General features: G+C 39.6%; 1 protein-coding gene across 5 annotated transcripts in view; it reads left to right on the plus strand.

Annotated features, from left to right (window-relative positions):
- Window positions 1-12,472, plus strand: part of ACSL4 (acyl-CoA synthetase long chain family member 4) — a 79,920-nt gene extending 67,448 nt beyond the window's left edge. For all 5 annotated transcript variants that reach the window (XM_054695615.1, XM_037512081.2, XM_037512080.2 and 2 more), the window contains exons 14-16: window positions 751-865; window positions 4,711-4,868; window positions 9,615-12,472. In XM_054695615.1, coding sequence (XP_054551590.1) covers window positions 751-865; window positions 4,711-4,868; window positions 9,615-9,772 — 431 coding nt within the window. In that variant the 3' untranslated portion in view covers window positions 9,773-12,472. The remainder of the gene's footprint in view (window positions 1-750; window positions 866-4,710; window positions 4,869-9,614) is intronic.
- Window positions 12,473-16,615: the final 4,143 nt, after the last annotated feature.

Here is a 16,615-nt window from a genome sequence, read left to right on the forward strand (position 1 = left end):
TTTTAAGGCATAAAATTTCCTCAGTCATGGCTCCAGGGGTCCATTTGAATATGTCTCTGGACCCATTTTAGACCTGAAAATACTTAGAGACTTCCTGGTAAAATGGATTTGTCATTTAGAAGATTGATCTGCTAAGGGAAATGCCCAGAAAACATGCTTAAATCTAGAACCAATATAACCCCTCCCTTTTTTTCCTTTATCCTTAACTTAGCTGGAATCACAGGTTGTGTCTGTGGGCATGTAGCGGGCTACAGGCTTATGAGTAGGCAAGTCAGCACTTATGTGAAGGTTGTAAGTCAGCCTGATGTTTATTCAATCCATCTGTCTTGTAGCAGCGTGTTCTTAGAGCACTGCCATTTTAACAAGGTGATGTGAAAGAGGGAAATAGTCTGTTCTGTATGCCAGACATTGTGCTACATGCCTATATGAGGGATGGGCCTCAATATCCCTGATAAAACTGAGGGTTGGGGAGTCAGCTTAACATGCCCAGGATCACATAGCTAGTAACAGGCAGAGCTCACATTCAGATCTAATGCTCCAAAGTCCTTGTTCCTTCAGTATAGGGTGTAACATTTTAGCCAGTACTTCTTTAGGCATTTTCCTTTTAACTAATGTGTTTGAACAAGCATTATAGATAACAAGATTTTAAAAGCAGAGGTGTGTTTGTAAATAAAGATTAAGGCAGTGAAATTTAGAATTGTGCAGCCCTTAATAAAACAGACTGGGTAATTTAACATTCATGATTTATAGATCGCAAGAAAGATCTGGTGAAGTTGCAAGCTGGAGAATATGTCTCTCTTGGGAAAGTGGAAGCTGCACTGAAGAATTGTCCTCTTATTGATAACATCTGTGCTTTTGCCAAAAGGTAACATTTGCATTTCCTATACTTATAGAAAAAGGATCATTGGAAAAGAATTTGGTCATGAATAATCATAAGTAGCATGTAACTTTTGTCAGAGTTGAGGAATGTTATACATTTCTGAATGTTCTTGAATTCACCAACTTGGAGATCATTTGAGATAATCCAGCCATTTTAACTGTTTATTGTACACCTACTGTGTCTCATTAAATAAATAATCAGCTATGCCAAAGCTATTAATAGTTCATTTCCATTGAGGCTTAGCATATGTAATTTTCCCACAGTGGTAACATGACTTGTACAAGATTTGTAAATCAAAAACCTCAGAGATTCAAGCATTTCCGTTATATCTTAATATGGTTTATTTAATGGGCGTTATTACTTCTTTTTAAAAAGTAGTAGTTTTTTTGTTTGTAAGGAAGATAAAGCATTGCCCTCTTAACCAAGCTAAATGTATAGTTCACTAGCGTCGAGTATATCCACATATTCTTTCAACCAGTCTCCACTGCTTTTATCATCTTGCAAAACTAAAACTCTGTTGAGCAATCAATTCCTGATTTTCTCCTTTCCCAAGCCTCTAGGGGCTACCATTCTAGCTTCTGTTTCTGTGAATTTGACTACTATGGATACCTCATATGAAAAGAATCATACACTATTTGTCTTTTTGTGACTGGCTAATTTCACTTAGTGTAATGTCCTCAAGGGTCATCCATGTTGTACCAAGTGTCAGAATTTTTTTAAGGCTGAATACTAGTCCACTCTGTGTGTAGACCACACTTTGTTTATCCATATGTCCATCAACGGACATCTTGGGCTGCTTCCACCTCTTGACTTTGTTGCACAATACTGCTGTGAACACATAAAGGCAAATATCTCTTCACGATTCTGCCTTCAATTCATGTGTCTATAAACCCAGATGTAGGGACTGACAGGTCATGTGGTATCTCTATTTTAATCTTTTGAGAAACTGCCATACTGTTTTCCATAATAGTACCAATATTTTTACCAATATTTTTTACCAATATTTTTACCAATATTTCCATAATAGTACCAATATTTTTACATTCCCACCAACAGTGCACAAGAGTTCTAGTTTCTCCATATCCTTGCCAACACCTGTTTCTGTTTTTTGATAGTGATCATATTGAGAAGAAGATGTTTTACCTCTGATGATTAGTGATGTTGAGCAAGTTTTCATATGCTTGTTGGCCATTTGTATTTCACCTCTGGAAAAATGTCTTTTGCCCATTAAATTTTTCTCTTTTCAATTCTACAATACAGTGTTATCAATTCTAGTCACCATGTTTTTCATTACATCCTCAGACTGTACTGATCTTATAGATGGTTTGTGCAGTTTATGAACCTCTCCCTGTTATAGGACAGGGAAAAGGGTCAGCCCAAACCCCGCAAACCTGCCTATTCTAAATGGGTTCTGCCATCCGCCGCATCAACACAAAACATAGGAGACTTTAATGAAAAGGAACTTTAATAAAACTAGGAAACAATACAGGAAAGGCAAAGAATCTAGTTTCTAAATGAAGCACCCAAAGTTACCCATCCCCTCGTGGGTAAAAGTCCATCCAAATGGGATTGGTCCAGAACAAGGCCCCAAAGCCTGCTACAAGTCTAAAGCATCTTCCAGTGGGGACCCACAGAAAAGGGTCACAAACAACTGGACAAGCCCGGAAGGAAAAGAGCAAAATCAACATCAAGATAAAAGCTGCCATTGTCACCTCCCCACGGGTCTCACCCACATCTGTGTCACCTAGTCCACGACCAAAAGACAAGCGCAGTTTCTTCACGTGTCTCTAGGCTCCATGTGCCTCCTCCAGGTCTCCTGGCTCCATCCTGCTTCCTTCCTCAGTCTCTTCTGCTTCTCCTCTTCCTGCTCAGCTCCACCCTCCCTTGGGTGGGGCAGGGAACCTCCCCCTTTCCTGGGGACCACCCTGTTACATCCCTATTTCCCCCACCCACAGTCCCTGTCCAATGCTCATCTACCCTCTGTTGCTATGAGTTTTTTTTAAGTTTCCACGTAGTAGGTGATATCATGCAGTATTTGTCTTTCTTTATATGACTCGCTACACTGAGCATCCATGTCCTCAAGGTCCATCCATGTTGTTGCACATGGCAGAATTTCCTTCTTTCTCATGACTGAATAGTACTCCATTTAGGTATATACACCACATCTTTTTCCATTCATCCATTGATGGGCACTTAGGTTATTTCCATATCTTGGCTACTGGGACTGATGCTGTCATGGAAATTGGGCTATACATACCTCTTTTACATTCCCACTAACAGTGCACAAGGGTTTACTTTTCTTTATACCCTGCCAGGACTTGTTATCTCTTATCTTTTTATTTTTTTATGATAGCCAATCTGCCAGATGTAAGGTGATATCTTATGTGTTTGATTTGCTTTTATTTCCCAGATGATTAGTGATACTGAGCACCTTTACATGTGCCCATTGGCTATTTGTATGTCTTCTTTGTAAAAAATATCTATTCAATTCTTCTACCGGGGTCTTAGGTTGTTTTTTTTTGTTTTGTTTTGTTTTGTTTTGCTATTGAGTTGTCTGAGTTCTTTATATATTTTGTACATTTACTTCCTACCTGATACATGATTTTCAAATATTTTTTCTGATTCCATGGTTTGCCTTTTCATTTTGTTTATGGTTTCTTTTTCTGTGCTTTTTTAGTTTGATGTGGTTGGTGTTTTTTTTTTTTTTTTTTTTTTTTGCCTTTGTTCCCTTTGTTTTTGTTGTCAAATCCCCCCTCCCTCAAAAAAATTACTGCCCAGACAGATGTCAAGGAGCTTCACCCCCTTCATCACCCACACATATTTTCTTCTAGAATTTTTATGGTTTCAGATCTTTGCCCATTTAAAAATGTTGTTTCTATGGAGTTAATAGTTATTTATGTGTTCTAGATATTAACCCTTTATCAGATATGGTTCACAAAAATTTTCTCCAATGCCCTAGATTGCCTTTTTCCACTTCATTGTATCCTTTGATATACATTTTTCTTTATTTTTAACACTTTCCGATTTATCTGTTTTTTTTTAAAGATTTATTTATTTATGCATATAAGAGCTGGGGTACAGGCCAGATGTGGGGGGGTTGAGAGGATTCCTCAGAGACAGAGTGGGGAACAGAACAGGCAGACTGACTGAAATACACTGCTGAGGGGAGCAGCAGACGAGACAGGAGAGGTCTGCTGCGCCATGTGGGTTTCTCTCTGGCTGGCTGGGGATTGAACTTGTGCTGCAGAGGCTGCAGAACCACAGATTAAGCGGTGCTTAATCCCTTGAGCTACCAGGGAGGCCCCCATTTATCTATTTTTGCTTTTGTTCCCTATTCTTTTGGCATAATATCCAAGAAAGTGGTGTCAGGTCCAATGCCATGAATCCTGCACTGTATTTTTATTTTTTTCTAGGAGTTTTATGATTTTAGCTCTTACATATTTAGGCCTCTATTCATATTGAGTTAATTTTTGTATGTATCATAAGAAAAGGTTGCAGTTTCATTCTTCTGCATGTGGATATCAAGTTTTCTCAACACTATTTGTTGCAGAGACCCCTTTATTTCCCATAAAGGGGTCATGGCACATTTTGCTGAAGATCATTTGATCATGTATGCAAGGGTTTGTATTTGGGCTCTCTATTCTCTTCCATCAATTATGTGACTGTGTTTATGCCAGTACAACGGGTCTTATACTTCTTAATGAAACTTTAACAGTAAGAGACTAAGAAAGTAGATATTTAGAATGATCTGGATTATTTAATTGAATACTTTGTGAATAATTGTTCTCAGTGTTTTAATTTCTATTTTGTTTTATTTTCTAATTTTTTAGTGACCAGTCCTATGTGATCAGTTTTGTGGTTCCTAATCAGAAAAGGCTGACACTTTTGGCACAACAGAAAGGGGTGGAAGGAACTTGGGTCGATATTTGCAATAATCCTGCCATGGAAGCAGAAATACTGAAAGAAATTAGAGAAGCTGCAAACACCAGTGAGTAATAAGCTGCTTTTTTATTGAAGTCCCTAAAAATCATCTAATATCTTTTATATTAGTCTTTAAGATATATCATTGCTTTAATCATAAAATATAGGGTCTTAAAAATCTGCTCTTAAGCATATAGTTACAATGAATTTCCATGCTGGAAGTATCCTTAGCCTTAAATTAAATGTCTTGTAGTATCTAAGGCTTTATTGCTTATTACAGTGTCTCTGCTAAGTCGTCATCTAGCCTCTGCTTGGAATGGTCCATCGCTGTCCTGGCAAGCTCATAATGATGTGCCCTGGTGTGGATCCTTATCATTTATCTTAGTGTGTACTCACTTGTGGACCCTTTCAACCTACAATTTCTGCCCTTTGCTTCTAGGAAATACCTGTTTACCTTTGCTTGCCCTTTTTTTTTTTCTTTAAAGATTTATTTATTTATACATGCATACATACATACATATATACATACATACATACATACATACAAGCACTGGATACAGTCAGAAGCGCGGGAGGGTGAGAGAATTCACTAGAGCCAGAGCGGGGAGCAGAGCAGGCAGAAGGACCGAAGTACACTGCTGAGGGGAGCAGCGGGAGGCAGGGAGGCAGGAGAGGTCTGCGCACCATGTGGGACCCTCCTCCGGTGGCTGGGGAGCAGCTGGGGATCGAACCGGCACTGCAGAGGCTGCGGGCAGCTTTGCAACCCAGTGCTCAACCACTGCGCCACTGGGGAGGCCCTGCTTGCTCTTCTTTCATAGTTTTTCCCTTCTAAGTTTTGTTTGTATTTCTATGTGGGGCTACTTTGATGTGACTGTTGGACCTCCTGCTATAATTTTATTATCTTTTTGTCCTCGCTTTCCATCTTGTTCTGTTTGTTCTAAATTGTGGCAGAGACCCTCAACATTATCGCCTCATCTGTCTGCTGAATTTCTAATTTCTATGATCAGAATTTTAATTTCCCAGAGTTCTTTTATGCTCTCTAGTGTCCTATTAGTAGCACTCTGTTGCCTTTTTATTAGTGTGCCCTCTTACTCCTGAGGATGTTAAAGGGGGAGTCCTTACATGAAGTTTTCTTCTGTTCTTGTCTCTGTTTCCTCCAAGTTCTACTTTGTTCTGTTGTGGATCATGGCCTCAGATGTATCTGCTGACCCTTGTCTGCGTTAATATTTGAGAGTGCGGCTGTTTAGAAAGCTTACTGAAAAGTTATTCCATTGTTACTGTCTTGGGTCATTTCATTTCTTCAAAGAGGATTTCTCTGATCTATTGCCTGGAGGATAACATCCTAGCTGCCAGTGTTCTAGTAGCCAAACAGGAAAGGGGATTGAGTGGGTGGAGAGGTCTTTTCCCTCCCTGAATCAGTCAGTCTGAGTTGAGCCTACTCCTCCCTATATTGTGTCTAGTGCCCTTGACTCCCTTTTTTTCTCTAGTTCATTTTTCCAAAATGTAAAACTGTTTTCAATCTGGTCAGCAAGAACAGGATGAGGAAGAAACTGTCCTCTGAACATGCTGGGGGGAGTGGGTAGCTTTCCTGTTTTAAGTGTACCCCTTATCTCTGTCTTCAGAGGCACAGATTCAGGAGGTCAGTTTGCTTCTTCTCAGCATCCTTGTCTGTTGGCAACTAGCTTTGAACCCTCGGCTCCCACTTGCTAGCCCACTTGCTTTTTCGATGTAAACCATGTTTATTTTTCTTTATATGTGATATTTTATAAAGTATTTTAGCCAACAGAACATTAGTTTTGGTCATTCTCTGAATGTACTAATGGCATAAGATGTGACTTCAGTCATTTTTCATTGCAAAATGTTTTGTAAAAGTGATAATTGTGGAAATCTGACTGGTTCAGGATCAGGCAGAAAATTAAACTCTAGGACCTTTAAGGCCCCGTAACTTTTCCTGTGCTTGGAATGAAGCATGTACTTGAACAGATCATGAACTAAACATACAATCATAAGCTTTTCTGAGCCATAAAAGATATATCTTGCCAACTTTGTGATTCAAATTACAGAAATGTGTAAAATAGTTTTGCTTGTATTCAGCTAAATCTGTCTCAATTCATAGATCCTTCATAGCAGGCCTCCTCTTGTCTTAAATGTAAATGTGAGATATAGGGTAGTATCATAAAAATGCCAAGTAATTATTTTGGGGTGATTTGATATTACAGATGGCTAGAAAATTTGACATTTACTGCCACCTGCAGGTGGCATTTCATAATGTTCTAGGTAATTCAGAAAAAGTGCTGCTGTGTCAAATCTTTTTTGTTTTTCTGACCTGATTTTTCTCACTTGTTGGCTATTAATAATTCTGTTTAAAAGAAACTGTATGATTTCCCATTGCACCCTATTGTTTGGGTTGCTTAGTCCCCAAAGTGAAGCCTTTAATGCAGTCTTTTGCTTTGAACAGGACTTTAGTTAATACAGTTTAAATATAGACAATTTCATAAATATATTCGATTTGCTTGTGTGCAACTGAATTGTTGTGCCTTCCTTGTCCCAGTTTTGTTATTGTTTCTGGAATAAGGCCTATGTAAATAGGGAAAGTAACATGAAAAATGATTTATGAGCCAAAGCTATAGTTGAAAACTTAATCGTTTTCCTTGAGATCCAAATGCAAGCTTGGTTGCTGATGGGATTATTTCGGTAACATCTGTGTGAGTGTGAGCTACAACTGTAACCTGCCAACAAAGTAGACACAGTTAATTTGAGCAAATTGTATATATTTTTTACTACCTCATCAGGTTTTATACTTTTAGGAAGTTGGTTTCGAAAGGTGACTTTTCACACTCAGCTTTATATTTTTTCTCTCATTTTAATAAGCAGCTCACCCTTTCAACCAAGCATTCATAGAATTTCAACTAGTATTAGAACAGAAACTCCCATGAATTTGAGTTCTTTGTGTTTGTCACTGAAACCCAGTTGTTTCTAAAGTGAATTGGGTTGTTTAGCAGTAGTTTTACAACATGCAAGTATTTGTTCCTTTGATATTGCTGTTTCAAATAATCACACACACAAGGTAAAGCTCACCTGTAGATTAACACATCTGTTAATGGGCCTTCAGAGTTTTAAGGGTGACCTTGTACTAATAAATATGGAATGTAGTTTATTGAATTTAAAGCTATTAGGTACTGTATTACTTGCTTGTATGGCCTTATTTTGCCTTATATTTCTTAAATTTTTCAACATGTATTGAATTGTCTAACTCACTGTATCAATCCTTATATAGTTTAAAGCATGAAATCCATAATCCCCATTTTTATTTATTTTTTTATATTTAAATGGCAGGTTTGTTAGGGAAAGGGACAGACGAGTAAAAGACACTTGCATAGACACAAGCAGGCAGGAAGAGCTGTACCCCAAAAGGGACAGGTTTGCTAAGAGAGACTTGCATGGTTGCAGGAGGGCTGCCTTGAGGAGAACTGCCTCCACTGAGGGAGGCCAGTGAAGAGAAGTCCCGGCATGGTACAGGTCATGAGCAGACAGGAAGCTGCTGCCCCCATTTTTATCTTTTTTTTAAAGAATTTATTTATTATGCATACAAGAGCTGGGGTGTAGGCCAGAGATGCGGGGGCATGAGAGGATTCACCAGAGACAGAGTGGGGAGCAGAACAGGCCCATCTACTGAAATATGTTTGCTGAGGGGAGCAGCGGGCGAGACAGCAGAGGTCTGCTGTGCCATGTGGGCCATGTCCCTGGCCGGGGATCAAACTCATGCTGCAATGGCTGCAGATAACTTCATAGTGCTGCATCTTAACCCCTTGCGCCACCAGGGAGGCCCCCAGTTTTGATTTTGATTTTAATATATAATAAAGTTTATTAAAAGCAGTCGTCTGGAGGCTTAATTTTTTGTAGCATGCATTAATAAATATATATATTTATTGAGGGCTCTCTCAATGTAGCCCCATGGATGGTCAGGAAAGAAACAAAGACCCTGCTTTCTTTCAAAAACTGAGCTTACGGGCCTCCCCGGTGGCGCAGCGGTTGAGCGCTGGGTTGCGAAGCTGCCCGCGGCCTCTGCGGCACCGGTTCGATCCCCCGCTGCTCCCCGGCCACCAGAGGAGGGTCCCACATGGCGCGCAGACCTCTCCTGCCGCCCGCTGCTCCCCTCAGCAGTGTACTTCGGTCCTTCTGCCTGCTCTGCTCCCGGCTCTGGCTCTGGTGAATTCTCTCACCCTCCTGCGCTTCTGACTATACCCAGTGCATGTATAAACAAAACAAACAAACAAATAAATAAAACATGCCTCTATTTAAAAAAAAAAAACTGAGCTTACATTCTAGTAGGCGAGGTAAATATATAATATATTGGGTGGTGATAAATATTTTAAAGAAAACATAATATAAGAGGATCTAGAGAAACAGATGTTTGCTGAGTGTTCAGGGAACTTCCCCTCTGAGGAGGTGCATGTGAGCAGAGTCGCCTGGATGAAGTAAGGAAGTGAGTCTTGCAGCTACAGAGGGAAAGAAGCACAACCAGTACAAGGACCCTGAAGAGGAGGGTGTCTCCATATATATATTAGCATAAAAACCAGAGACCAAAATTGTACAAATGAAACAATGTACATATACTTTGAGAAATACATGAAATTATATGATAGTGGTATTAACATATTAAAGAAGTTTGCTCATCACCTGTGTCATTCAGAGTCATCTTGCAAAATTCATGTTTGATTGTTTCTTTGTCTCCCATTCTCCTGCATTTTCCCAACCCTCCCCACTCTACCCACTCCTTTCCCCTCTCTCTTCCACCTCCTCCTCATTTCAGTGAAATTGGAGCGGTTTGAAATCCCAATCAAGGTTCGCCTCAGCCCAGAGCCATGGACCCCGGAAACCGGTCTGGTAACTGATGCTTTCAAACTGAAAAGGAAGGAACTGAAGAACCATTACCTCAAAGACATCGAGCGAATGTATGGGGGCAAATGAAATGCAGTTGGCTGATATACAGCTGTGTAGGAGGTGGCCGGGTGGTTTCTCAGTTCTAGGATTTTAAGCCTTTGTTGAACTGTCTGCTAGAATGTAAGGCAAATCATTCTAAAGACACAGTAATAAAACCAAAAGTGATTAAATAGTTGTTGAGTCTTGCATAGATCTAGTGAAACTGAAATTGAAAAATTTATTGCCCTTTAGCTGTCTTACTAATTTTAGTGAAAATTCTGTTTTAAAAAATTAGTCTAGCATATACTAGTTTTCTTAAAAATATATGTAATGTTGAACAAAATAAACTAAAGTTGGAGTAGAATGTAGTTTCAGGAAATTTATAGCTTCCAATGTCTACTGTCTTCCTAGTTGAGAAGAAGCTTAAATATTAAGCATGACAAAAAAATCTGTATTAACACTACTCAAAGCAGAAGTGCTAGAGGGCCTGAAAATTTCTCTTCCAACCCTTTTTCTTGAAGGGAAAAGTCAATCAATATAATAGAGTCAAATAATAACCTTGGAACCCATTTTAAGATTCCTTATGTTGCCTAAGTTAGGTGGAGAATCGCTGTACTATTGTGAATAATTATGGTGCCTGGAGTAAGAATGAAGCAACGTATACACACCAAAAAATACCTAGTAATGTATTTAAAGGGAAATTGAGCTACTTCAAACTTGCAGGTCTAAAATCAGTAAGTAATTATCTGACTTACGAGGAAAGTACATTTTTCAAAATGCTGAAAATCGCCTTGCTACGTGTGTTCAAAGTAAAAGACTTGACACCACGAGTAAAGTGATGGGAAGTCATTCAGATTTGCGCAGGAAGCATCGTCTCTGTTAGGAAAGATGGTGAAATCATAGGCATGCGGAATCACGGTCCTTGCATAACCCTTGAGCCTGAGGGACTGATTTAAATGCTGTATTTATCATTGACCACAGGAACTGATTTTAAAAATGTACTTGTTTCAAATTCCACTTGCAATGAAAGACCTGTTTGTGGTTGCTGGTTTGATTCCTGGTTAGTAGTTTGTGTTTCAGAAAGCCTCTCATTTTGCTTTAATTTCAGCAAAGCGGGTTATGATAAGACTTCCACAATTGATCTTGTCTGAATCTAGAGTGATTAACTTGAATGAATTTTGGGAAGCTACAGGGAAAAACTCACTGTTGCCACTTTGGTTTCTGTGTGTGAAGAGTTTAGAAACTGGAAATGCTGGATTTGGGAGAAGCGAAGTTACTCAATAAGGAACTGAAACCTGTGCAGTAACTAGAGAGTGTGGGTTTCTTTTTAAAATTTAAATTAAAATCTGGGATTACAGATCCCTGAGAGATAGTCACACTTCAACCATAGTTACTGTAAAAAAAAAAAGCAAAAATTCTTAATACTGTTATTCTTTGCACTTTTTTCTTAATCATTTTATATATACATATATAAATATGTCGCTTACATATATATATGTTGCTTACATTGCTTTGTACAGATGTGGGCCACCACCGCAATAAAATTCATTCTTTTTGCTCTCAAATATTTATAAAGAGAATATTTAAATGTTATGTATATGGTGGTAAAAAGGAAAAAAATTCATCTGGTATTATAAGCAAGAATGAAGGTCTTTGTAATGTTTCCTGTTCACTGTTCTGCAATGTAAAATTCAAGCAAGTTCTCCCTGAAGAGATGTGTGTGTAAGTATACTCATTCTTCCCAACTTGCCTTTGAAGAGTGCAAATTCATTATTAAATAGACTACTACTATGACTACTTCTACTGTCTGGCCCACTCTTGATCTCTTAAGGATGGTTTCCTTAGAATTTTTCAATATGTGACTTCTTTTCCTTTTGGAATGATTTTAAATGTGTGAGTGCATGCATACTCAGATATTTGCACCCCCACCTCACTCACCCCATCTCCCAAAAGCTAGAACACTGCCAACTAAACTGTTGTATAGGTCCTTTAGAAACATGTCATTAACACTTAAGGTTGGGTGCTGCTAATTCTTCGTGAAAATCCAAATATTGTTAAGGGACCAGGGAGATGCCACTACCCCTGATTTTTCATCTAAAAATATACATGTTTATGTAAACAGATCTTTCCATATTCATAGTAACTTTTAAAATATTTCAACCTAAAGATTTTGATCCTACATTTTTATACCTGTTTAAATTGTTCACTGTTATTATGATGTCAGCCATCAAAGATGTACTTTTAAAATTTACTACATTTATGCACATTTCTAAGTCAGACACTTGTGATTTTTTTTTCTTTGATTACATGAAAGTATCTTGCTTCCTTGATCTTTGCATTCATTTTTTTCTAGAGTGGAGGTATAATTGTATAATTATGCAATTGTTTTTCTAAAGTGGAGGTATAATAATGGCTTTTCAGAGGTGATATGAGATTACTCAAAGTCAGACATTGAAAGTACTGTTTCTTTGGTCATAGAGGTTGATTAATAATGCTGTATCTTCCAGATAATATGATAAATGTTTCTAAGATAACACAATGAGAACAGGTTAAAGATTGTGTGCTATTTGATAGAAATATTTTGATTTTCAAATGTAGTTGCAAATTAGAATGTATTAATATTTGTACTTTCTGTTGAAATGCACGATTGCAGAATTGTTACTTAGATTTTTGTGTTTATTGATGAAAAGCTTTGTTTGTTCTTATTTTTAAGTTTGCACTCAAATCTTAAATAAATCCACTCATGTTACCAAGCTAATTTGTCCTTTTTTATGTGTTGAGATAAAATCTGCAAGATTGAAGAATTTTAACCAAACTTTTAATCAAAGAATTTTAATCAAACTTTTAATCAGCTTTTTAATGTACCATCTCTAGGTTTATAGGGTTGCATTGAGCAGTTAACCTGCCTTGTACATGACTCATTTATGAGTATTTGAACCCAGAGCTGTTAGTTTGATGCAGTAATAGAGTAGAACACCTTTATAACACTGATACTGAGGGACAAAACAGTCCTGTTATGTGGATTGTTAGGAGGTGCTCGTAAATGCTAACATATCTTTTTTTTTTAAAGCATGATTTTTTTTTCTTTTTTCCTTATTTATCCATACAAGAACTGAGGGTTGTAGGGCCAGATGTGCGGGGGCAGGGGGAAGTGAGTGGGGAACAGAACAGGCAGATTGACTGAAATACTCTGCTGAGGGGAGCAGCAGGAGAGACAGGAGAGGTGTGCTCTGCCATGTGGGTCAACTCCTTGGACGGGGATCAAACTCATGTTGTAGTGGCTGCCGATAGCTTGATAGCACTGAGCCTTTAACCCCTGCATCACCAGGGAGGTCCAGTACTAACATATCTTTAGGCTAATTAACATCTAGAAAAAATTAATTTATCTGAGTTATACAAGGGTGTATATAAAATGGTGTCAGTGCTCTGGAACCAGGCTGCCTCAATCTGTATAAAGGGGGTTGATAATAAAATGTACCTCAGAGTTGTTGTGAGGGTTAAAATGAGTTAATACATATGAAGTGTTCAGAACACAGTAAGCTCATGTTAACTAACATCATCTCCAGAGTGTATCAGCTGGTTTTAATAATTGACTGGAAGACCTTAGAGTGTAGGTAGAGGTTGTTATAAGGTGAGTTTGGCTGTGCCATTTGGAAAACCCCACAACAGCATCTTTAGACTGTCTACTCAGGCCACTTCGATTCTCCTGACAAGTCTCCAGTCTGTTGTATGTTTGGTAAATTTTGAACTATACATGTTCTGAGGAATCATGTGCGAGAAGACCAGGGTTGAGGGCTGTTTTTGTACTCATTATGCACGGAGTTGTTTAATTACCCTGTTTTCTGACTGGTTCCCAGTGTCCTGTGCTGAATATTCCCTAAATTTTTCCAGTTTCAATGTTCTATTGGACTGAAAGGAGGGACAGTTGTCTCTCCAACAGTATGGATGAGGAATGTGGTTGACGGATCTGTGTATTTTAAACCTCTGCCTCAGTCTTTGGCCTATTATAACATAATAGCATAGACTGTGTGGCCTAAACAACAAACATTTATTGCTCCCAGTTCTATTGGCTGAAAGTTCAAGGTCATTGTGCTAGTATCACTGATTTCTTCAAGTGGGCTCCTTTCCTGATTTACAGAGGGCCAATCCCTTGCTATACCTTCACATGTCAGAACATCGGCCTTGTGTCCCTTGCAAGGCCACTAATCCCACTCACGATTTCGCCACCCTCACGACCTAATTATCTCCCCAAAACCCCACTTGGTGATACCACCACATAGGGGGTTAGGGTTTCAGCAAATGAATTAGGTGAAGGGAAATACAAACATTTAGTCTATAACAACAGCTTTCAACAAGTCCTCATTTTGACCTTAGAATTGTCTCCTTTACCTCCACTTTTAGAAGTACATGGGGCCACCATTTCCAGAGCCATTTGGGCATTCTTCACCATATAAAATAGTTGATTCTGTTTTCCCCACTGCCCACTTAGGAGTCTGTTAAGAGTTGACTTTCCATCTTGCTGGCTTCAAAAAATAATGTTACTATTTCTATTTTCTCTTTCCTTGTGGGTCTACACATTAAAAAAATATTTTCTATAATTTTAGCGGGTTTTCTTTCTGGAACTCTTCTACTCTTTAACCAGAAATTGTCCCAATGTTGTTGTTGTTGTTGTTGTTTTTAAATTAAACACTATGAGCTCTGTATCTTAGTTATTAAAAAGTGCATAGTTAGGGCCTCCCCCAGTGGCGCAGCAGTTGAGCGCTGGGCTGTGAAGCTACCCGCAGCCTCTGCAGCACCAGTTCGATCCCCAGCGAGGGTCCCACATGGTGCGAGAGACTTCTGTCTCGCCCGCTGCTCCCCTCAGCAGTGTATTTTGTCAGTCTGCCTGTTCTGATCCCTGCTCTGGTAAATTCTCTCACCCTCCCGTGCTTCTGACTGTACCCAGTGCTTGTATAAATAAATAAATAAATCTTTAAAATAAAAGTGCATAGTTATAAGAATAATAAGTGGATAAAAACAGACAATACTAAGTGATGGTGAAAAGGTGGAATAAAGTTTGTGAATAGCATCATCATCACAGAGAAGTAGTGATGCAGGTCCCCAAGAGTGGGTCGGAGAGAAAAACCAGAAAGCCTTCCTTGCTATACAGTGACTGAGTTAAAATCTGTCAAACTTGATCCCCGACCTTCCTCTAGACCACATAATTTCTCACCCAGAACTGCATTTCATCAGCCATCGGAAAGAAACAACCTTTCTCGGGGATTCCAAGTGAAGGCAAGAATATGGAGTCTTCTGTATCACTTCAGCAGGAGTCTCTTTTCTCTGCAAGAGGCTTATTGGACTTCCCTTGTGAACTCTTATCTTTGCTTATATATAAACAATAATTCACCCCATCTCCTGGGGTTTCGAGATATCTTGGTTGGTCTTTGGGTTTGCTCAGCCAAAACCCCCAACTGGTCTGGAAGCTGCAGGGTTTCAGTGCCCTCTCTCCAGGAGTAAAGCTGTGTGATTCCATTGTAAGGACAGGAACGACCACTGAGCAGGTTTTCTGATCCAGCAGACCGCATAAAGGAGTCCTGGAGCCCTCAGTGGCTTTTGCAGGCTTTTATTGAGATTACCAGGTACACGGCAGGCAGGGGCGCTGGGGGGGGCCGGGAGGCTGGTAGGCCTCCCAGCCCCCAGCAAGTCTTCACTCTGGGCTCTCCGGCCTTCTGTCACATTCTCTGTGCTATTCTCATGGCTCTGCTTCTCTCTCGGCTTCTGCTGGCGTCCCTGTGACACCGCCCTTAAAAGCCCAGTCTTAGCCCAGGTGAATCCCATCTACCTATGCCCACACCCTACTCCAGGTGCCCGCCATCAGGCATGCATTCAGGACCATAGGGTTCCCTCATCTATCCTAATGGCGGGAGGGCAGAAAAGCCTGATACTTTTTCCTTACCCTACACATGCTCTCACAATAGTGGGATTTTTCTCACTTCAAAGTTTTTAAAGATGGGTTGGGCACTGGACTTTTCTTAGATAGTAAAGCCATTTCTATTGCAAGGCCCTGTTAAGTTCCAATCCTATTTCTTTGTCTTAAAACACGATACTTCATAAGACTCTGAGCCCTCTCATTTAGTATTGCTAGGTGCTAAAGTTGTGGCAAAAGAAAGTCTTGTGCAGTCAGCACACAGTATCAAACTACAGGGGTGAATTAGAAGTTGAACTGTGAGCTGAAGACTAAGTATATAGGAATTTGTAAAAGACAGTGAGCCTTTTAGATTTCAGTTGCCTGGGAAGGCTTCCAGGACCCTCCAGTTTGCGCCTAATGCTGAAGGGGTGTGCAAAACTGTTACCAAGGTTTAGCTAACAACAAGGAGTATGCATTCGTCAGGACAAGCATCCGTTCTGTGCCCCCATGAGACTTCAATGGCCAATGGGGGGAGAGCAACAGCAATCTAATGGGCCAGAGCTTGAGATTCTAGATGAGAGATCTCCAAGAGAGTCCAGGTATGCCTGAAATAGTGATGTTCCTGCCCTTGGGATGGCCAGACCTCTCTGGCAGGTTGCTTCCTCATCCACTTATTCCAGGAAGTCATACGTGCCATTGGTGTGCTATGTGGTGAAACTTGCAAAGCACTATCCTAGATAATTCCCTATTCTTGGAAAGCATTGGTAACTCATAGTCACAATGCTGTGTTTCATGTCTGCAATCCCAGGCAGACTGTCAGTTCTGTGGTTATCTGCCTCGATTAGCGCTGTATCTCCAATGCCTGCCACTGTGTCTGGCTTATAGTATGTGCTCAGGAAATATTTCATGCAAGTCAAAACCACAATGAGATATTGCCATATACCTGTTAGAATGGCTATTGTCAAAAACACAAGAAATAACTAATGTTGGTGAAGATGTGG

The sequence above is a fragment of the Talpa occidentalis genome, unplaced genomic scaffold (assembly GCF_014898055.3).
Source record: "Talpa occidentalis isolate TD23 unplaced genomic scaffold, MPIMG_talOcc4v2.1 talOcc4.15, whole genome shotgun sequence".
Lineage (NCBI taxonomy): Eukaryota > Metazoa > Chordata > Mammalia > Eulipotyphla > Talpidae > Talpa > Talpa occidentalis.